Genomic DNA, 24,179 nt, shown 5'->3' with positions numbered 1-24,179 from the left:
CATATTGAAGCCATTGTGCGAATGTGCTTGGAGATGGACTTTTCTGATTAATTTGTTGTCGTTATAATGCCGACCCTTTCCTGATACTTCAGTGATCTGGCAAGGGAAGTCATTGTAATTACTAGATTTCACAGACCATTTATTTGGAAGAGCAAAGATATTAAAATATGGGCCAAAACCATTTAGAACATTTTTGACATATATCAAGGGATAATTTGATTGAATATTGCAGTTTTAGATACACTGAGTCTGGCATTTATGAGGTGTAAGTACATAAAGCAACTGTGACAAAGAAAGAAAAAGGAAGGAAGGAAGGAAGGAAGGAAGGAAGGAAGGAAGGAAGGAAGGAAGGAAGGAAGGAAGGAAGGAAGGAAGGAATTGGATTTATGAAAATGTTTATATGGTTAATTAAAACACCCTGCCAAAACAGTTCTGCATAACAGTTAAGACTGAAGATTACTGTGATTTTAAAAAGTAACAAAACAAAACAAATCCCAACAACAACATATGTGGGTTGAGCAGGTGGAGGGAATGTTCAAAAGCCGATCCTGAATTAGCTATGCCTCGCTCCTCTTTTTAGGGCTATTTAGTAGAATTCACTAGCATACATTCTCAGTTTAAGATAACAAGCAGGATAGCTATGAAGCAACCTGGCTGTGAAATGCACTGGACTCTCTGGAACGGGGACACGGTTGTTAGACCAGGCAGTACACACTGCCTGCCCTTCCTCCATCAATGGATGAAGACAGCACTAGTGGATTACCCAGCTTTCTCCCATCCTTACAGGATCTGGAGCTATATCTGCTTGGCTTCAGCGGTACAGTTGCATGAGGTACTACCATACCTCATAAAGAGTGGGGGAATACAGATTGGGAGTCAAATGATGGAGGGGAGGCAATAACACACCACTCATCATGGCTGGTTCCACGTGCATTTTCCAGCAGACAAGCAGAAGCAATTAAGGCATTTAGTGACACTGGCACTGTGAAGGGAGGCCTTTTTTTTTTTTTTTTACTGCAGTGTATCAGGAGCAAAATGAAATTCTTTTTTTGATGCTTCCCAGTGGATTTTCATTTACCTGGATGAAATCAATGGGCCTATGTTGGATTGTGTCTGCTACGGAGCAATGATTTAGATCTGTTCGATGTTGCACACACAGAACATTCAATGGGAAGATAATGACTGTTTGTGAATAAATCTTAATACTTGCAGTGCTAGCAGGTAAACGGCAGAAATGTCTGAGGAAACAAAGGGATAAATTTGGTATATTTTGCCTCTAGCAGGGTGCCTTTATTTCAAGTACTTGTATGGGTTTTGCTACTGTAAAATCAGCACAGTGTAATTTTTAATATAATTATTCTTCCAATAAGTAAAATAAAAGCATTATTCCTTTCACAATATTGATGAAAATGAAAAGACTCAGATTAAAGCAATGGAGCATGAAACTGAATGTCCTGTGACAAAAAGCTAAAGAAATTGTACTCTTAATAGTGGGAACAAAAGCCCAAAACAGATTGAACTGAGATGGAAACATGAGATGATAAACTGTTTCTTGCTTATTAAATGTTTCACTAAATAATACAAGCAGTAAGTTGCACCACTGTCATTAAGAACAGTACAAAAGAGGTATTACATCATAGAATAGTGCCATACTGTAGGTTAAACCGGAAAAGGCAGCAACAGAAGCTTTATTCGCATTAGCAGAAATAATGTAGGTATCTGTTACAGCTGGCCATGCGCTTTAACTATACTACATGCTTTTCACAATATCTACAGAAAGGAAGGCTAATACTTGCAATCTAATTGTGTACTAAACACTTCAGAGGAAATAATTGTACCTAGTATAAAATCAAAGCAGCCTACACAGCAGGTTCAATCACTGCCATCTGTACTTACAAGGTTTTCAGGGGAGCTCCCCCCAGCTCATAATATTCACATACAGTTGACTTAGATTACACTTATTATTCCTTTCCACCTCTGTGCTTCCAAGTCTTGGAGGGAATGAGACCTAATTGACTTATTAGATGAATGATGCAAGGCTTCTTTGTATTTGGCCTGATTATAAGGACGCCTGGCAAATATTACCTTTTGCGGGTTTCTCAGTTGTTGTTCTAATCAGCATGAAAGCTACTCTTTTAGAAAGATGGTGTGTGCATGTATGCCATCTCTTCTAGGCTTTCAGCTGAAAAGGGAGGTCAAATTTAAAGACTTGCTAAATTCTCTCTCTTTCTCTCTCTCTCTGTAAGAGACAGAGATCTTGTTTTCATGAATTGTCATTTTAAATTTTTTTATTATAGTTAGGAGTCTAGAAAACTGAGAGCAGTGCTGGCTTAATATCCAAGAAACAAAATAATCCAGTTTTCATAGCAGCGTTCAACAAAACCATAAATAAAATGGTTATAAAATCACTTAAGCAAACTGTATCTTATGGAAAAGATGGTAATTTTCATGCATTCTAAATTTCGGTTCTAATCTACAAAGAAATTGAGCAGCAGAGAAGCACAATTGAATCTAAGTAACTGATTATCATTAGTAGCTATTTACAGATTTAAGAAGGGAGCAAAAGGAAAGGCATTATTCAAGGTTAGAAGCAGAAGACTTTGCATAGTTAATTAGAACATAGTGAAATTAGAAAGCAAGAATCAAAATACCTCAATAGTACAATACTAAATAAGCACTCCTTTATAATGTTATTTAACCTGTACAGTATACGTGCAAACAGGGAAATAATCCTTTAAACTAAAGTGTTGTATTTGTACAGATGGCTTTTTATTTTTAGGCATGCATGACAGGAGATTGTAACAGATTTTATCTGAATTCTTTTTCTTAGAATTTACAGGTATCAGTGGGAATAAGGAATCTTTGTGATGGACTGACATATACAGGTAGTCCTTGGGTTACGCCTATTTGTTCAGTGATTGTTCATAGTTACGACAACGCTGAATGAGGGGGACTTATGACTGATCCTCAGAATTCCGGCCATCGCAGTGTCCCTGCGGTCAGGTGATTGTGACCCACGTGCTTGGTTTGCAATTATGACCTTGCAGTGAGCTGCAGTTATGTGATCACGATTTCTGATGCTCCCTGCCAGCTTTCCACAAGCAAAGTCAATAGGGAAGCCAGCAGGAAGTCAGAAGTTGAGGTCAAGTGAGGTCCTCACTTAACAGCTCGCATGGCCCTCACTTAACAACAGCAACTGGGACTGCCAGAACTGCCATCACTAAGCGATACAATCCCGTGACGTGCTTTGCAACCACGTCGCTTAGCGAAAGCAATTCCAGACCCAATTGCTGCTGTAAGTTGAGGACTACCTGTAGTATAGTAAATCCTTTCTGTTCCACCAATATGTACACAAGGTACATTTCTAGTATTCTCTAATTTTAGTCTTCACCTTTGTTTAAAATTCACATTTTACTTACCTTCTAATTTCTTGAGATACCTTTGGTGTCAACAGAATGAAACAACAGAACTATGCTAAATGTGTATGTTAATGCACTCTGTACACTTTTTGTATATGCAAAGTATACATCAATCATATTCTGGGAACTACATGCATGCATGTGAACAAATAAGAAAGCTATGGGGTCAGTGGACAAGACAAAGTTATTATCTTCTTTTATATACAAAAGGGATGTACTGTAGATCTGGCCTTGGGAATAGGGAATGAATGAATGAATGGTTAAGGGGAGACTTTCAGAAAAGATTACTCAGTCCTAAGAAATAAGAAAGTGTGAGAGAGAAATTCAAATAACTCTGACTTGATTTGGTTAGGTATAAGACGGGGCAGAGAGAAACTCTGGCAGGCTTTCAAAATTCTGTTATTCTACCTTACAACAATAAAAAGCATTCCTGGAGTTGCCATGCTTATTTCTTGACCTTGCATACCTCTAAGGCTGAAAGTAATCTTGTAAGCTTCACTACTCTCTCATCAGAGAGGTATCGTATCTTGCCTTCCAGACCTAGAATATGGTGACAGATCCTCACGACACTTTGCTGTCTTCAGAACAAGATAACAAGGGATTATCACAGCATCAACAACAGGTGGATAAGCAAATAACGAACCTGCACAATATTCCCAGGAGACAGCTAGCAGACCAACTGGGGCAAGGTTTACTTTATCATCACCAATTCCAAGGGGGCCCCAAACCCCAGAGCAATTCAGTCTTGCTATGGTTGAATCACAAACTGTCTTTCCCCATCCAGACCCGCACAGCCGCCAGGCCTGGTTTAAGAACCTTGACAACAATGCTTGTATGGCCAGGAATGGAAATCAATAGCTGAGTATCAGCAGCATATGAATGACATTTAATCTTCTGCCAACAAATGACCTCACCCAGTGGTTTCATGTAGATGTTAAATAGGTATGGGGGAGAGAGTTGAGACCTAAGGCACCCCACATATGACTTCTTCCCCCCAACTAACACTGATTGGAACTGGCCTTGGAGGAATGAGAAGAATCATTGCAAAACAGTACCCCCCACTTCCCCAAAGTTGGTCCAGGAGGATACCATGGTCAACGATATTATATCTATATAGCGTATGATGAGTACATGACAAGAGAAAAGGCAAATATATACACATGGTCCAAGGGAGTAAAAGTTACCTGCATCTGTAGCATTCCTTAAGCTACAGGCGCTCCCTGGGTGATGCTAAATGGGTGACAGTGATTTGATGCAGCTGTACTGCCCTCCTGGGCCTCACAGCCATGACAATCAGAAGTGTACAAGTCAACGATATTGAAAGCTGCTGAGAGATCTAGGAGGGTAAGGGCGAATGCACCATTCCCATTGCAAGTCCCACAAATATCATCCACAAATGCAAACAATGCTGTCTCTTGTAACCTGGCCCAAAACCCGAACGAAAGGGGTTCAAATAATCTCCCTGAAACTGTGCACTATCTTTTCAACAACTCTCCCTAAAAAGGGAAGGTCACAGGTTGGATGAAAATTGTTCAGTACTTTTACTGTTTTTGTATATAGCCGAGGGGTGCAGCGAGCCCCTGGAGCAGCCGAGCGGCCTAGTGGTGAGTGGCTTGGCAATGAGCTCCTTGGGACAGCAAGCCCTTGGAGCGATTTGGTGACGAGTGGTGTGGTGGCTTCCCAGAGTGACCAAGCCAGGCGGTGCAGCAGCCAAGGGATGCAGCGAGCCCCTGGAGAGGCTTAAGAAGTGGCTGTGACAAGTGACTCAGCAGGAACTGGGCACTGTGGCATGGTGCAGCGGACTGTGTAGGCGGTGGAGAGGCCTGAGTTTTGAGAACCTGATCATCCCCCCCAGCCTGCCTAGAGAGGGAAGAGGTGCGTTGGGGTCCCTCCAGTGTGGTGAGTGGGGTACTCCCTCCCGGGTGTGAGAGATGGGGGACTCTGAGAGATGTTTGTACATAAGGACACTCAACCCTTGAGTGAGAGAAAGGGGGTGAGGAGTAGTGGATGTAGTACCCCGCTGCCGGCCAGTGAGAGAGGCCGGGGAAGGGGGCACAGTGGATGTGGGGGTGATGGTTAGGTTCTAACAGTGTTAAGAGTGTGAGCTGAACTGCTGGGGGGCCCACCACCACCCCATGGTTGACTGGTTGTGTCTGTGGATGTATGATTGGACAGACGGACCCCTAACCAGGGACCCTGGAGGTCTGGGTTTGGGGGGAAATGGAATTAGAGGCTCTGGGGGATTTAGGGTGGGCTACAGTATTCAGGTGGTGATGGGGTGGGGATGTCATGATGGGAGCCAGAGGGTGGGCCATCTTCAGGGAAGACACCCTGGTGTTTGATACTGGTGGCATGTTCCGGCCCTCTGCACTCAGACCCAGGCCCTGGACAGCAGACTCGTGGGGGCCCTGGCCTCTGGCTGTTGCTTCTTAACGCCAGGTTGGTTAACAAGGCCTTCATATGTGATCTGATCACTGAGGAGGGGGCAGACCTTTTGTGTATTACTGAGACCTGGCTGGGCCCTGAAGGAGGGGTGCCCCTTTTGGAGATATGCCTGGCTGGGTTTACAGTATGGCATCAGCCAAGACCCCAGGGCAGGGGAGGAGGGGTAGCTGTTGTCATCCAGGAATCTCTGTTGGCCTTCAGGGGCGCTGCTCCACAAGTGGCTGGTTGTGAGACCATTTTTGAAGTTGGGCTCCTGAGAACAGTTGGGATTGTTGCTATTGTACCAGCCTCCCTGTTGCATAGCAACCTCCCTGCCTGAGCTACTGGAGGCCATCTCGGGGTTGGCAGTGGAGTTTCCCAGACTTATGGTTCTGGGAGACTTAAATCTGCCATTCCTGGGGCATCCGTCAGAGGCGGCTTGGGAGTTCATGGCTAACATGGCAGTCATAGGCCTGTCCCAGATTATTTGGGACCCAACTCGGGACAGTGGGCTCACTCTGGACTTGGTTTTCTTGTCAGAGCAATGGCAATGTGATCTGAAGAGAGAGTTACATCTGTCCCCTCTGTTGTGGTCAGATAACACCCTGGTGGCCTTGAGTTTTTCCTATGCTGCCCCCCTCCGCAGGGAGCAGGACCCATTTGATTGGTCCCCCCCAGCAACTGATGGACCCAGTGGGGTTCCAAAGGGAGCTGGGGGCTATACCTGAGGATCTGCTGCATGGTCCAGCAGAGGCCATGGCTGCCACCTGGAATAGGGAGGTGAATGGGGCCTTGGACAGGATCGCGCCCCATTGAACCCAATACTCACCGTGGTTTACAGAGGAGCTGAGAGTTCTGAAGAGGATTAAGAGATATCTAGAGTGCCACTGGAGGAAAACAAGGACCGAACCCGACTGAACACAATTACCGCCACTATTAAGGCCTACCTTGTGGCGGTAAGGGTGGTGAAACGTCAATATTTCTCTGTTCTTATTGCATTTGCAGAATGCCACCCAGCAGCCCTGTTTAAGGTCACTCAATCCCTTTTGGGAAAGGTGGGCCCAGTGACCCACCTTCAGGGCCATGCAGAGGCGTTTTCTGGGCATCTGCAGGATAAAATTGTTTGGATCTGTTCCAAGTTGGATTTGAAGTGTGAGGCATGGTCTGTGCAGATGCCTGGGGAATGTACTTACCCAGTTATCTGGGAACAGTACGATCCTGTTGGGCCCGGGGAAGTGGACATGGTCCTCTGGACTGTAAACGCCACCACTTGTCAATTAGATACATGCTCCTCCTGGTTGGTGAAAGCAGCTCGGGAGGTGACGTGTAGTTGGGTCCAGGGGATAGTGAATTCATCCTTGAGAAAAGGGGTGTTTTGGCTGCCTTTAAGGAGGGACTAGTGCACCCCCTCCTCAAGAAACCATCGCTGGACCCCTTCCATGCTGGACAATTTCTATCCAGTCTCCCACCTCGCCTTTTTAGGGAAAGTGGTTGAGAAGGTGGTGGCGTTCCAACTCCAGAGGATTCTGGATGAAATGGATTAGCTAGGCAGCTTCCAGTCAGGTTTTAGGCCCAGATATGGGACAGAAACAGCATTGGTTAAACCTTTGGATGATGTCTGGTAGGAGCGGGATGGGGGCAGTGCATCCACCCTCACTCTTCTTGACCTCTCAGCGGCTTTCAATACCATTGATCATGGTATCCTTTTGGAGAGGCATGGTTTTGCGCTGGTTCACCTTCCTCCAGGGCTGATCCCAATCGGTGTTGATAGGGAGTGAGAGATCTGGTCCATAGCCCCTCCCTTGTGGGGTACCACAGGGTTCAGTACTCTCCCCGCTCCTTTTAAACATCTACATGAAACCACCGGGTGAGATCATCCGACACCATGGGATGAGGTATCATCAATATGCAGATGATACCCAACTATACATCTCCATTCCGGGTGATGGAAGTGATGCTGTGACCACCCTCTCTCGGTGCCTGGAGGCTGTGGGGGTCTGGATAGGGAAAAACAGGCTTCAGCTGAACCCTGGTAAGACGGAGTAGCTGTGTGTTGGGGGCTCCTCTCTATCTGGGAACTTACCATCTTTAGTTCTGGATGGGGTTGTGCTGCCCCAGACAGGCCCGGTGCGGAATCTGGGGGTTCTCCTGGACTCACGACTCCTGCTTGAAGAGCAGGTGGCAGTTATGGCCAGGAGGGCCTTTGCTCAACTTTGTGTTGTGCACCAGTTAGGCCCTTTCCTGGATCAAGAGGCCCGCCAGTAAGTCACTCATGCCCTAATCATCTCCTGTACAGACTACTGCAATGTGCTCTACATGGGGCTACCCTTGAAGAGTATCTGGAAACTACAGCTGGTTAAGAATGTGGCACCGTGGGCAGCCTTGGGTGCCCCAGGGATGGTTTACGTAACACCTTTGCTGCGGGAGCTGCAGTGGATGTCAGTTTGCTTCCGGGTCCAATTCAAGGTATTGGTTATTACCTTTAAAGCCCTACATGGCATGGGTCCAGATTACCTGACGGGCTGCCTCACCCCCATTACATCGAACCATCCACCTGGTCATGCAGAGAGGGCATGTTATAGACCCTGTTCATGAGAGAATGTCAAATGGTGGAGTCCAGGAAGCAGGCCTTCTCTGCTGTGGCCCCTGCCCTGTGGAACACTCCTCCCCCAGAGGTGAGGCAGGCCCCCTCACTCCTGGCCTTCTGGAAAGGGATAAAGACCTGGCTCTGCCATCTCACTTTGGGTGGGAAGGGGGTAGTCAATCCTGGGGGTGGCTAGCGCCTTAAAGTGGTCCCCATGTATTTATGTATCTGAATCAGAACTTTTAATTGCTATCTTGGATGCTATTTTATACTTTATACTTATACGTTATGTAATATATCTTGTTTTATTGTAGTTTAATCTTTTTAGTTTTATTGTAAACTGCCCAAAGTCCCTCTTTTGGGGAGAGATGGGTGGTGATGAAATTTGATTGATAGGTAGGTAGGTAGGTAGGTAGATAGATAGATAGATAGATAAAATGCTCCCTGGATCACCTTGACCAACTAGGAGACATAGTTGACAGAGTTCACAGTGTCAAGGACCTTGTCCACTTCCTCAAGGTTAAGCAGGTGAAACTTACCATAGATAACTGGGCAAGACTATGTTTCAGTCACTTCCATAGGATCTGCCCAACTAGGGTTCAACTCTGAGCTGATCCAAGCAACTTTGTCCTAGAATTGACCTCACAGTGACCCTGTAAGAACTTCCTTGACCCCTTCTTACCAAGAATGGATCTGGTCACCCAAAACAGGGCTACTGTCTGGCTATCTCCAGATGCAACAAGAGAAGAGAATAAGCCTGTTTCACCACTCTTGTCGCCACCAGTAAGGCTCTTTCCTGTGCTTGGTCAGAATCACTCATGTCTTCCTCCAGTGGTGCTCTAGGTTCTCTTGTGATGTTTCATTTCCTGGAGCTCCTCAAAAAATCAGGGAGTGGATCCCCAATCACAGACAGTCCACACAGGCACAATCTGATCCAAGGCTGTAATGCCTCACTCATTCTAGGCAACAACTAAGGCCTCAGACTTTGGGCAGTTTACAATAAAACTAAAAAGATTAAACTACAATAAAACAAGATATATTACATAACGTATAAGTATGAAACAGCTTCAGGAACAGCTCCAAGTATACCCTGGAACCTGACTAGGTCCATCAGTGACCTGGGGTGGACCGATTGATAGATCCTTTCTCCCTGCAATAGGGGCAGATAACTACAGAGCCAGAAGAGAGTGATCTGCCCATGACAAAGGACAGATGTCAACATTCCCTATGACAATCACATTGCCACTGCCCTGAGACAAAAGCCAAATGCAAAGTGTGACCTCTGCTGTGAGTCAGGCCACCAATAATTTGGATCATGTGCATAGTTGCCATGGCGGTCATGAACTCTTGAGCTGAACTCTTTAACTCTGGGTGCAGAGGAGGCAGATTGAATGCCCCCAAAACCATCAGTCTAGGGAACTCCACTTCCAGCCCGGCCATGGAGTTCAGTTCATTGGGCAAAGAAGCTGCTACATAGCAGGGAGATTAGTACATTTGTTCCTTACAGCTCAGCTTCACAACTATTTGTTCCTTACAGCTCAGCTTCACAAATAGGGTCTCACAGCTGACTATGTCCAGTGCAGTACCCTAAAAGCCACCAGATTTCCAGATGACAACAACCACATTCCACCCTTGCCCTGGAGTCATGGCTGGTCCAACACTTAAAGCCCAGGAGGGTACATTCTGAGAAGGGGATCCCCCTTCTGCATCCAGGTTTGAGTAATACATACTAGTCAGCCCCCTCATCCGGGATTAGATCATGGATGAGGTGGGACTAATTACAGGCTGATCTGAAATTCTGAAGACTAGGACTTGGGGCTGAGCACAGGGGTATAGAATAGAGCATCAGGATTAAATACCAAGGCCCCCATCCCTGAGAGTGGTCCATCTCGTTTCCTGCCATATCTCCCTATGCCCATCACCATCTTGACGTTTCTGAGTTCTCTCTCCCCGCTCCCAATATCCAGGCCCCCTGACCTTGAACTCTCCCCTTCCAGTGATAAAGGCCCCATCACAACTTCCCTACCATTATCCATGGAAGAACAGGAAACAGTAACCCCAACCCCAAACAGATAGCACCCAAGCTAATGGAGCCTATCTACCTCTATCCCCCATCAAAACTCTACCCACAGTTACATCACTCCTGGGCCACCTCGATCTCACACAGACTGGGTGGGGGGGAATGGAGAGGGAAAAAATCCTCAGCTATCAACCAAGCTAGATGATCCCAATCTGTGGCCCTTGTCCCTCACTAGAGAGGGATCATCAATTCCAGTTCCACCCAGCCTCCTCTTTCCAAAATCATCTAAACCTAAATCTCCAGTCCTTTCCCTTCAGCCCTCTAGAGTCCACAGTGTAATCACACTGGGTTTGCCACAATTTAAAATAAATACAGCAAACCAGAGTCCTAAATCCAGAGAATAGAGAGAACTGCCAAGATGGTTGCCATGCTGTGTGGTTGAAAGGCAGCTGCAGGACAGGGGTCTTTTTTTTATTTTCCAATGAACCAGCAACCTGTGTGTGTTCCACTCCCGGAAGTCCAAGCCTTCCATCATACCAAGGGTTGCCTTTGCCACCCCAATTCACCCCTCTATGGGGGAAGGATGGGTTAGAAGAACCATTAACTGGCATTGCAACCTTTTTGCTTGGCATTTCACATATAAACTCCTATGCTGACATGCAGAGAAAAGAGAAGAAAATAGTCATTGAGAGTCATGCAGCATATAAGTTTTATAAATCATCATCATCATCATCATCATCATCATCATCATCATCATCATCATATCACTTGCATTTGCTCTGAGTTCACCACTATCCAAAGAGTTGACAGGGTGATCTTTGCAAAGCCCAAATTTGGTTTTGGTGTCAGCTGTGGCCTTCTCTGGAAAGGGAGGTGCTGACAACATTTGCTTACATCCTCATTACCTCACAGCAGGACTACTGTAAGGTATGGAATACTGTAATCCTCATCATCTCACAGCTGGACTACTGTAAAATGGGGTTGCCCTTGAAGACTACCCAAGAACTTCAACTGGTACAGAAACTGGCTGCCCACATGTGAACAGAGAGAATCTGTAACTATCTTATCAAACCACAACTACAGAAGATGCAATAGTTGTGTTCCCAGGAACTATTCAAAGTATTGGTTATGCAGCCTTAATAAAGCTTGGCTCCTGGCCAGCTTTAGGACTGCCTACTATAAGTAAAATCTTCCATGCCCAAGTTACCCATCAAATTTCATGCTTGCCTCTTTTTGGGTCTTAGGAAATTGGTGAAAACCTAGTTGTTTCAGAGAGCCGTGGAACATGATTATTACGTTACCCTGGGATATGTGATGAGCACTTTGTAACAGGATTATTGTACTGATTGTATATTTTTGTATTTGACTTTGATATGTATTCTTATTCCTTATTGGTTACCTTTTTGATACTATATATCACAGACTTGTAAGCTGTTTAGATTTGATTGATTGAAGCAACATAGAACTACCAGTATGAATGTCTGTATTTATGCATAAATGAAGTTGATAATTATTCATTTTGGGGGAAATAAAGATTTGAGTAAAGGAATACTGACAGGAAAATCTCTACACAACTATAACATAACTATTTATACAGCTACATTTTCTTTTTTGGAGAATGTCAGAGAACACACACAAACCTCTTTTCAACAAAGCTTTCATGCTGATTATTTTAGAGCAATATCCTGGTTGGCTCAAGTGTAGCAAAAGAGGTTAAGAAGCCAAAATGGACACAGTATATTCTAGTATTTTCTGTGAGACTATTTCTCAAATAGTCTGTGGCTATTTGAGAATTCACTGGAGCTACAGCTGGGAAATCTCATGGATACCCTTCTCCAGATCTCAGCTATTAGGATTATAAAAATATTTTCACATTTCCTGCAGATGGCAAGATTCTTTTCTTTCCTTATAATTCTAATTCAGAATCCATTACAGACAGCTGTTGGCTCTGATAGAAAATAATTGCTCTTTTACTAGACTCAGCTGTGAGTAGTCAGGCTTCCTTTGCCTTATAGAGTATATATAAACACAGGCAGGAAAAAAATTAACTAAATACATGTGAATAAAATGATTCATTGAGAATGCTGATCAGATAATGAACCAAATCACAGCACAGGTCAATGGAAATTACAGGACATGATAAATTTCTGGAAATAAGGATCATTGATACTGTTAAGTTAAAGAGGGGTATTTCTGTGTAAGTTAAGAATACACTGGGTTATAATTTAATATAGTATTTACTTAGCTGACTAAATTTATCATCAATTCACAGGAAAATAATCATCAGAAAATTATTTATAGGAAGAAACTATGCCTCAAGCCAGAGCCCTCCAACTATTCCATTCCTTTTTTTAGAAATCAGAAGGTGTACATCTTATGCAAACAGCAAACTCTTCAGGCATTAAGAAAAAGTATATAGAGCAGGAAGATGGAGAGGCACGCCGTGTCTTGAACATGTTATTGGCCGCTCTGTGTTGGTGCAGTTTGAAGCAAGTGCACGTTCCCATGGTTAGCTGAACAGAGTACTGTTTCCACAGATTTATGAATCCTCCCCAACTACGGTTCTCCCCAGCTAGGGAACCCAGGCCCACAGAGATTGTAACCATATTCAGCTGGGTGTGATTATATTCCCAATTCAGAACTACCTTGTTGATATAAGGAAGCTGGGGTAGAGGGACTAGGGCTGGCCTACATGTCCCTGCCTCCTTCCATGCTGGCTGGAGAATTCTGGGAGTTGAAGTCCACATATCTTAAAGGAGTTGAAGTTGGGAAACACTAGGCTAGATGGTCTCTCTGAAATGCAAATGCGCTGGGAAAGATGATCATGTTTGGGAACATGAAGCCCTCTCCAACTATTATACTGGCCACACACTCAGCAATATACAATAATTGCTGGAGACATAGGACACAACAAAGGGAAAGATGAGAGTGGATTATATGACCTGCAAACAAACAAATCCAGGAAGGGAGCTCTTCTTCCATGGACACAGAAGTGAAGGAACTTCATGGAAAGGGGGAGAGGTGGGCTAAAGCTCATTCTTTGAATTGGTCGCTCAGACTCCTAAGGAGCTCAAAAAAGGGGCTTGCAGCTTGGAGGGGCAGAAATGGGGAAGCTGTTTTCAGTCAGGGAGTTTTCAAAGGTATACAGGGTTACTTGAATGGCCCAGAAGCATGTCCCTGTGTAGTGCTCTCAGTGCATCACATGGAACTGAATGGAAGCATTGACCATTTAAACGGTTGCTCAGAAATCATGACGTTAGTAGCAAGAAGCCTGCCCCCATGCAAGTACATAGCTGCATCCAGGATAGGATACACAAGGGGAAATCTGCTCTACCAATTTACACTGAAAATGATTTCACACCCATCTCAACAAATATGTGACATTAAGCTTCAGCGTTCTGAACTATGCCTGTCTTTGCTTTAAAATTCAGCAACTTGTTTGATTTAGTCTCTTAGTGAGAAAACAAACAAACAAACAAACAAACAAAAAACCAATTTATTTTTTCTGAGTAAGTTTAGGCTGCACAGATCTCACCATCAAGAAAACCTGAGGGATCTTCTGAATAGTAATTAGGCAAATTCAATTTCTACTGAGTAGCTTGCAAGTGTTATTGAAAGATATACACTCAACCATTCGCATATCTGATGAAAAAAAAATTGTAGTGCAGTCTTTCTCAGTATTATTGCTTTCTGAATGTGGTAGGATTACAGGGCACAGTAATGCTGTCAGGGACCATTGTGCGCAAGCTGAGAATTCTGAGAACAGTGATCAGAAAGCACAAGGAGGCCATCCAGGTTTAGAATATTTCCATTACAGAAAGATTGAAAGTTTTAATATTTCATCCTTCACTAATGAAGTATTCTGATAAGGTCCATTTTTGATTCAGCACATTCCTAAGTTGTCGTAAAGAGGACAGAGTATTCACAGTGATTCTAAACATTATTCAGAAATAAATCACATGATTTATTTCTTGGTAAGCACAGATCAAATTACAGGCTATGTTGTTCTTGTTATGACATAATATTAAGACTTTAGAAAATATATCTGAAAAGACATATGGATGTTTGCATAAGGATCATGACTAGCATTTGTTAAATGATTGTAGTATTTCAAAATGAAGATGAAAGAAAATTGTGCAGTTCAGTGTTTCGGAATGAAGAATAACAAATGACCTCTGCAACAAAATGCACAATCCAATTAAATCTATTTAATTTCATTATCTCTCCACCCCAGTTTTCTAGTTTTTCTCCTGTCTTCCAAAACATATTTATATTCCATAGTCAATGAGTAGGTTGATTCCTCACTAGTAAGGGTTACTGCTGTCACATTGGTTTTTTGCCATTATGATTTTTTTTTGTATTTCTCCAAATGCTGTATTTCCCCTTTGCCTGATGCCACTGCTCTTAGGTATCAATTTTGCTTTCTGTAACAGAACCAACACTCACACCCACATCTTCAAAAATGGAAGGAATTAAATATGAAACATTTCACTTCCCTTGAATGATAACAACAAAAATAAAGCTTCTTCAAAGTATCTGAACCTGAATTTATTGTTCTATTTCTCTATTGCCTGCACCAAGGTACTTTACAGTTGTTAAAAAAACCAATAAAAAATAGCAGATACAGAACTAGAAAGTTAAGAAATGATATAGTGGAAGAAGGACAAGTAGGACAAAAGAACAAGGTGAAATGTATGAGAATAAAGGAGTGTATAAAAAAAGAATACATTTAAAAGGGTGGAAAAATAAGAAGGAACAAATGAATGAATGATTTAAAGGTGACAGAGATAGAAATGTAAATACTGAATGTAATGAGCAGAAGCCAAAGAAATCCTTAAAAGAAAAGAGCATCATGATCAAAATAACAAGAACAGAAAGTAAGATATGGAGAAACATTTATAACAGAAGCATGATGATGGATATGATATCAGGGAAAACTAATGAGAAATACATTAGAAAAGCTAAAAATAAGAATGGTGTTAAGAATGAGCAAGCATTAAATTAGAATTAAAGACATGAAGAAATAGAAACAGACATATCAGGAAAAAGAGTGCATACGTGTTTAGCATGAGCACAAGTATAAGAAGAGAAAGTTCAAGTTGAATCATAGATTAATTGGATATTGGGAAAATATCAACAAAGATTTTGGCACAGAAAAAATAAAATCAAAATGGCAAATTCCAGCAATCTTATCCTTGAGCAATCTCATATCATGCTTTCTGAGCTAATTCTTATGAAAGCACCAAAATTTCACAGGATTTACTACTTTTATATGATTCAGGCCATTTTTTATTTTTCTGTTTTAAAAATCTTGCGATGTTTGGATTGTGAAAATGCCATTTCAAGGTGGTATAGTGCTTTGGCATGCCTGGGCATTGCATTGTTGACCACTGCATTAAAAAAAAAAGAGAGACTATAACTTTTGTTTTTCAGATTTGGGACCCAAGGAAATGTTTCCTGTATTAACTAGGAAATGCCAAAATTTGTAACAGTATCTTAGATTAAAGCTGATTTGTTTTGTTTGGAAACCTACAAGGAGGATGTGCATCCAACAGCATTTTCTCACATACGTTGCTCGCAGATTGGCATGGAGAAGTGTATGTCTCCATTTTTGCTATCAGATTGTCCATTAGAATAATCAGTGTTCGTGGCCATCATCACATCTCCTCAATGTGAATTTACAGGTAAACACTGCTCTGCTAAAGTAGTGCTTCCTTTTATTAATCTTCACTCCCTTGGAATTCTGCTTATTGGATATCCCTCTAATATATCCACCTTATTTGCTTTTTTTTCTGAGCTAAAAATATCTAAATGTTCCTCACAGGGACTTGCTCCAGCCTCTTCATCAGCACATTTGAGCAGCCAAGAGAAGATGCATGGATCAGATGTGAGCAAAGAGGAACATAATCGTTTCAATGCAATTATACTGGGTTCTGCAATTAATGCCATTGTTTTAAAAATTTGGTTTCCTGTAGAAAGGGCCATATAACAGTTGCCAGATTGCAGCTGCTTTTGCTTTTGTACTCTTGGTTTGGCATTGTAATTTGTGATGGGCCACAAACATTAGAAAGTTAGTTAAGTCTTAAAGCCCATTGTAATCAATGGGAGAAAATAATCAGAACCATCCAATCCCATTGATCTAAATGCAACTGGAGGTAGTCTAACTCTATGGATTGGAGCCATAATTTTAGTATAAAACCAACATTTTAAGGGAACAGATTATACTGGGTCACTCGGATATCTTTTCAGAGTCTTAGTTTACCTGGATAGCCATTGAGGAAAGCAATTCATTCAGTCCTGGCCACTATAGCCTACGTAAGTCTTCATTTTTATTTTTTAAATATGTAAACAACTTTTTTTTTTGCATTCAGGAAAATCACATCCATAATTTCCAAATGACATTTTTGTCATTTGTGTCCCTCAGATGCATATTTATGCTTATCTGAGATATACTCATAATTACGTGTTTCAATAATCTACCCCCAGCTCAGCTCAGTTCTGGAAAAAAAAAGAGGCATATGGAGATAATTGCATAAAATAAATTTGTTTTGTGACAAAATAATTGTACTACTGCAAATGACAACTGAAGGATGAAAAAAGTTAGAAAATATCAGTGATGCAATCTTCTCTACTTGTACTCAGGATTCTTACTCTACTCTTTAATAAATGTGCCTGGGTATGCAGCCTATGAGGACAACTGAATGGAAGTGGAAGTATTGTGGGGTCAGAAGGGGTAGTGGTGTAACAGTTACACCAGGGGTTGATAATCTTTTTGGTGGCTGCAGGGGCTGTGGGGTGCGTACTGACATATGGTAACAAAAAGAGGTGAGAGCTACACATTTCAGACCAGTTTCCCCTCTGGGAAGCAGATTTTGGCATGGAATATTTACTTTAACTCTCAAGCTTAACATGTCCATTTTCAGGGTGTCTTTTTAAATTGGCCAAAATTGGCCTTAATGTTACTGCTGGCCTTTAGGAAAGCCCTTCAGACCTGCTTTTTTTCCCAGGCAAGGGGGTCAGGGGGATAGCTGAGCTCTATTTGTTGGTTGCATGGTTTCTTTGGTGGCCATTTCATGTTGTGTGTTCCTTATTTTTAATCTTTGTTAGCCACCCAGAGTCATGTTTAGCAAGGTGGCAGCCATATAATCAATTGAAACAAACAAACAAACAAACAAACAAACAAGGGAGTATGATCTGTGGGTATTCTGGGAGCCACAAAATGGAGGGTGGGTGCCCTATTTGGCCACCTATCCCTCATTTAGAATATGAGATTAAGATCAAGAAGACCCTAATTCATATCTCCGCTTAGCCCTGATGCTTACTTGGTGTCATAGGCCATTTTCATAGGCTCAATCTGAGCTTCATAGTAGGATTGTTGTGAGGATAAAATGAGGGAGGAAGAACTCATATCTGCTGTACTTGAATGTCTTGGAAGAAAAATAAAAAATAATAAAGTGAGGTAGTATGTGAGAAAAAACAAGAGAGTCTGGAGGTATACATTTGTTAGCAGGTTGCTTCCATCTATCTAACTCTCAAAATTACCTATCCAATCACAGTTTACCTAAACAAATCAAGAATATAAATCAAAAGATGGAAAGAGCAGCATAACTAAATGGGCAATATGAATCTTCTTTTAAATTAACAGAGTTGGTACATTATAAAAATTGTATTAGTATTATTATAATTAGATCACTTTAGGAAATGCAGTTTCATGCTATACTTAATTATATAACTTGGCAGCTATCCAAGAGTTAGGCTAATTAGATTTTTTTTAAAAAAATTCAAAAATCCTACAAATAGAAATGCAAGCAGAGTAAAAATGATAATCATTCCATGGTCTACTTATGGTATCCTTACTCAGAAAAGAAAGTATAGTTCAAACCAGCAAATACATGGTATTAATCAACTACAATTTGTATGAAGTGAGTCTTCATTCAAACTTTGGAGTTTTTGAATTCCTGGCAATGGCACAGCAAGGTAGTTTTTCAGCTTCAACTTACTGGTAATCAAGAATATAATTCAAAAGATGGAAAGAGCAGCATAACTAAATGGGCAATATGAAACTTCTTTTAAATTAACTTATACGCTTCCATTTAATATGACATGTTGCATCAATTATGAATCATATAGCTAAATTAGAATAGAATCATAGAGTTGGAAGGGGCCATTGAGGCTAAACAGTCCAGCTCAATGGAGGAATCCCAAGTTACAGAAACTCCAATCTCTGCTTGAACATATCAAATAATGGGAACCTACCATCTTGCTAGATAAGTGACTCCCCTAACGAAATGCTCTTCCTGAGAGGAAGTATTTCCTAATAATAAATGGGATCTACTTTCTTACTCCAGGTACAGCATTCTGGTATGTTAAAGAACTGGTCTTGGCTTCCTGTTGTGTAATCTCATCATTTGAAGAAGGCTGTCATATTTTCCCTCAGACTTCTCTTTGAAGGTAAATACAAATATATCCTATTTCCACAATATTAACTCTTAGTTCTAAATTCATTTTTTTGATTCAGCTATGTTTCTACCTTATGCCATGTAACCTATATTTAACTAGCTTAATAATATCAAGGATATTTTAACAGATGTTTTGCTGAAATCAAATTATACTGTATCTAAAGAATTCTCACTATCTACTATGGAAGATATCTAATTAAAAATATGTTAAGGTTTGCCTGGCAACAGTTTTTCCTGAAAAATCAAAGCTTGGGAATAAACACCTTTTTGTTGGAAAAAATATTTTTAAAATCGTATCACATCAATCTTCTTAAAGTAAAGATGCTGCAGCGAACAGGATCAGGCTTCATGTTCGGCATACTTGCATATGCTGATGCTATTCCTGTTATCCTATTGCTTTGCCAGAAACCTGAAAAGCTGCTTCAGGAATGGAGATTTGGCAGGGAGGAACCATGCAGACAACCCAGTAAGGGGAGGGGTATTTATACAAAGGACTGTAAGAAAACCTGAATGTGCCTAGTGAAGGTTTTGCATGGGTGGACTCTATACCTCATGATGCAGATCCACAAGTGTGTATCTCAAAGAAAACACACACACAAGATGACTGCTAGGAGAAGACTGTGATCCCCAAAATAACATTTAAAAAATTACTCTTAGTGTCTGATTCCTGGTATGTATGTGCACGCATGACATTCCATGTAAAGCTCCCTTAGCTCATACTTCATATCTGCTTTTGTTCTGGACTTCTGGCTTGCCTATGTAACGAGTATTCAGATTTGCCATACAAGGGAAGAAAAATAAATGAAATGTAATGTACCAAAATATTTAGAATATTAAATTGTGAAATGCTGGATTATGAGATGTTCATAATATTTGGCAATGCTGTTAGTGCAAAACTTGCACTTACCTGCAGTGAACAACCATTGGTCCAGCATCAGGAGGATTACAGGTTTTGACTCGTCGTAAGAAAGCTAGGAATGGTGTTGGGTGTTCTGGAACTCCATGATCTGGCCATGCAGTGAACTGGAATTGCCTAACTTCTCTCTTCTCACTCGATCCATTCTGCCACATAAGAACCTTAGTGTAAATTACTTTTTAGCACCAAAACCGTACTCCAGAATGAAATCATCATGAAATCAAGTGAGACAAATTTGTGGATAATCTAAAATTGTTATTTTTATCCCCCAACTGTTTTTTTTATCCTAGTAATGAAATATTTGATGAGAATCTGTGCATGCATAGCATTAATATTTAGTATTTTTTCTATAGTTAAGTTGGATATGAAAAATGAAAGCATTTCGTATAAGAAAAAGGTAAAAGGTAAAAACGTCTTAGTTTTGAAAAAAAAACGGCTGACAGAAGAAAAAGAAGACATTTACTGTGATTGTTGAGAGGAGAACAAAAAAGAATGTGTAAACGTTTTTACAATAATGTTTGAGATTTAATGGTGGAAGTGCTCCATGGTTGTAAAGATGGCTTAAAACAGCAAGAATTTTATAAAATTTCCTTCTCTGGAAAGTTTGGGCAAGAAATCTGAAGGATACCTGTTAAGTAAGAATTTATTTTAAGGAATTTTGCTGTTGCAAATAATTGAATTGCATGACCCTACACACTCTTTTTAACTGTGTGAGTCCATGTTCTCCAAAGACCTTTACTCCTCTTTAAACAGGAATGTTCAACACTTGCTTGTGATACTGTCAAACCTTAAATAACCTCGTTCCATCAAAAGATACTCAATGCTTGCATAACACAAACTTACCTTATAAAGTGCAAATGTTCTAACGCAGTAAGTTGCCAATTCTACAGTGTCCAGCAATGTGACTTGGATCAATCCGTATGTTTCTGTTCCTCTGCTTGGCCAATACTGATCACATTTAACCTACAACAAACGTATCAGGTATGAGGGGAAACAATGAAAAATAAAGGCAGGTGATGTTAAATTACTCTAAAGGAGTTGAAAACAAATGGAAACCAGCTAAAGAGAAGACTGCTAAGTTGAGATAGGAGAGAACCAAAAGACCCCTAGCTGTCGTGCAAATGATCCAGATCATCCAGAAGGAGAGAAGGAAGGTATGGTGCATTTGGGGAACATTACTGAAATAGCTTTTACAGCACTCAGCATGTCGTGTGAGACAGTGGGAGCGCAAGTCAGAATACTATAAGTTTTATAGGGGATTTCTTACAGTGAAGCAAAACCTTTAATGAAGCTTTATGAGTACTCTTGGAATTCCATGGTCCAGATGGTATGCCTCAGCACAACTATATAATAATGGAATTAAGAAAGAGAAGATTCATGAAACTACTTCCTCTGATAAAAGACATTGCTTCCCCAATTTACTTTTCTCATTCTTAGCTGGTAGGTGTCCACTGGAAAAAAATGAGGAATGTTTAGTTAATATGACAAGAAATATGGTATAGTGTTACAGCTGGAACAGAATTGATTTCTAGTTGTCCTCCCCTTTATTTTCATCATGAAATAGATCTGATGGCCGTATGGAAACTTAGAATGCCCACTACCATCTGTATATTATTCACTGCTCCCGGCTGCTGATAGTTCTGGTTATCTTCTCCCAGTCCTGCTGCCTGCCCGCCCAGGAAGGCCACCTCATTTGAAGATGAAGGATGAAGTCATCCCTTCATCTCTCATGTCTAGTAGCACTGTTGCCATCATTCTGCTATGGCAGGGCAAAAGTTTTTTTTTTTTAACTTTGTTTTTTCTCTCCTTTTAAGAAGCATACAGCACGCTGAGAAAAGTAATTTTAATCATACAGCTGATATATACTGTATGTGGCTTAATCTTGTGTTGAATACTAGATGCATTTGACCGAGTAGAGAAATGCTTTCATGAACAGTAGTACTACTACTACATTAGTCTAATAAAGTGCTGTTCAGATGTTATAAAAAGGAAAGAAATTCAAACACACAAGTAACATGGATGACACCTGCTATTCTGAAGTCATGTTAAGAAATGTACACCTTGCAAAGATAGCCCAATTTTAGATAGGATGACTGGACCAAAACCTTCATATGTACAACTGTTACGTGCAAAAGCTGTCATGCAAGTTTGTACCCAGTGCTATCAACTGCACTTAATGTAAAATGAAGCAGCAAAATTGCTGTGTTGTTTAAATAACTGCACTGGATACTGATTTGCAACCAGGCTGGTTAAAGGTTTCTATATTGTTAATTTTTTTTTAAAAAAAATTATTTATTTCTATTTTACATTTTTAATATACACAATTAACAACATCTTTAAATGTAAAGAAATAAAAAATTAATACAAACCGAACCGAACCAACCAAACCAAACAAAATCAAATAATAAAATAAAATGGGGGGGGGGGGGTAAAGACTCCAAACCACTCCAAACTAAGAAAGAGGGAAAAAAGGGGGGAAAATTACCTTATATATTATACATATGAACAGTCATTGGTTTACTAATAAATACACTACTATAATATAATCAGTACAAAATATAATTGTAAAATATCACAAAATCTCTGCCACAGTAACACATATTGTTGCATCCTTTGATTAGAAGATACTATCTTTTCCTAAACAGATAGGTCACATACTTCCTTCTGTATTGTCCAATAATGCTCTATAGGGAGTCAGCTATTTGAGAGTATCTTGCTCCATATAGAACTTCTTCACCATTGAGATAATCCTTGCAGTGCCCATATTCATTTGGCATCAGCCAAGATGACTTTTTCCCTCGCCAGAAATAAAGCATGCAGCTACGTTGTTACAATTTAGGTGAATATTGAATAGTGTTTTTTTAAGCACTCATGATGCTGATGTTCTATTTACAATTACTGCTGTATAAGTATTATTGTTATAGTTTATGTACAATTTTAATTTAATGTTTGCATTCTACTTTATACTACGTTGTAAATTTTCTAAGATTGTTTTATAGGACACACAGCATATAAATATTTTATATTAATTAATTAGTACATAAAATTTAAAACACATATCAATATTTACCATACAATTCAATATTTACCATTCAACTAAGTTGATCAGATGGTCTATTGATTAAATAACTTTAGAGACCAATCAATTAAGAGCAGAGCATTTGATAGGAGAGTTATTTAATCAATATTTAATTCAAAATATTCCCCATTAAAAATAAATGTAACTTAAACATGCATAACCCTGATAGCTTCATGCACTATGTCTTGTTAATGATAACATTTTAATTATTTTAGCAATTGAAAACACTGTTACTGAGCTTTACAAAAACTCAGAGGACATACTAAGGTGGCAAAGAAGTGAACCCAAAATTGAGCATAGCCACATTCTGTTTGGGTACAGTTTGGGTTATGAGACAAACTCTGCTAATAGTGGCATTTCATTGACTGGCAGGAGACCATGCATTAGCCCAGAGTCACTATTATAGTGAGATGGGCAGTATATAAATTTAATAATAATAATAATAATTCAAATAATAGGTACTCTCAGTACAATACCTGACTGAGATGTAAGCATTGACTTCATACTGTTCTACGTAAATTGTTTAGTACAAACTATCTTAAATGTGTCTAAAGTAGAACATTTCTTCAGATGGCAAAACGGACTTGTCATTTCATTTATTAGTGATTGGAAACCCCCCATGGACTTTTTGTTGAAGAAAGAAAAAAAAATGATCTTGCGATTTATGGGTTTGATTATTAGAAAGGGTTAACTATGGAAAGAAGGAAATTACGATATAATATTAGAGAGAGAGAGGGTAAAATATAAATGCATTTATAATCACTGTTAAGAAGATCGGAAGCCGCTTCTTTAGAATCTTTTCTATTTCCTTTCTATTTCCTTTTTTCTTTCTTATCTATTCACTATTTTTCTTCACTTTATATTCTTTTCTAAAATTTTGTACTGTTTTTATCTTGTTAAAAATTTCTCTAAGACTATATACATATGCGTGTGTGTGTGTATACACACATACATACATGTTTTCATCTGTCATTCATGTTGAAACAGGAAGATCCCCTCCAAATATATTGTCACTGAAACCTGTTATTTCAGTTTTTTCGATCCAAGACTTTCTTGATACAGTGTTGTTTGGGAAATGTTCAAAGAAATATGAAGTTAGAACAAGATATCAGTAATCTGAATATTTTCTGTTAGAGTTCTGTCCTGTCTATAACTGTGGATGGTTTAAAGGACTGTAGCTACACTAATAGCTAACATTTTCTAATAGCTAATATTTTTTGCCATTCTTTTGTCATTACTGTACTTGCTCGTGGTAACTGTAATTGTTATTGCTCTTCC

General features: G+C 40.3%; 1 protein-coding gene across 1 annotated transcript in view; it reads right to left on the bottom strand.

Moving 5' to 3' along the window:
* PTPRD (protein tyrosine phosphatase receptor type D) overlaps positions 1-24,179 on the bottom strand; it is a 510,657-nt gene that overhangs the window by 35,225 nt on the left and 451,253 nt on the right. The window contains exons 25-26 of the mRNA XM_063295062.1: positions 20,666-20,785; positions 19,814-19,968 (exon numbers count right to left, since the gene is read on the bottom strand). Coding sequence (XP_063151132.1) covers positions 19,814-19,968; positions 20,666-20,785 — 275 coding nt within the window. The remainder of the gene's footprint in view (positions 1-19,813; positions 19,969-20,665; positions 20,786-24,179) is intronic.

The sequence above is a fragment of the Candoia aspera genome, chromosome 2 (genome assembly GCF_035149785.1).
Source record: "Candoia aspera isolate rCanAsp1 chromosome 2, rCanAsp1.hap2, whole genome shotgun sequence".
Classification (NCBI taxonomy): domain Eukaryota; kingdom Metazoa; phylum Chordata; class Lepidosauria; order Squamata; family Boidae; genus Candoia; species Candoia aspera.
The sequence above is the reverse complement of the archived record's forward strand: the minus strand, read 5'-3'. Positions and strand labels throughout refer to the sequence as shown.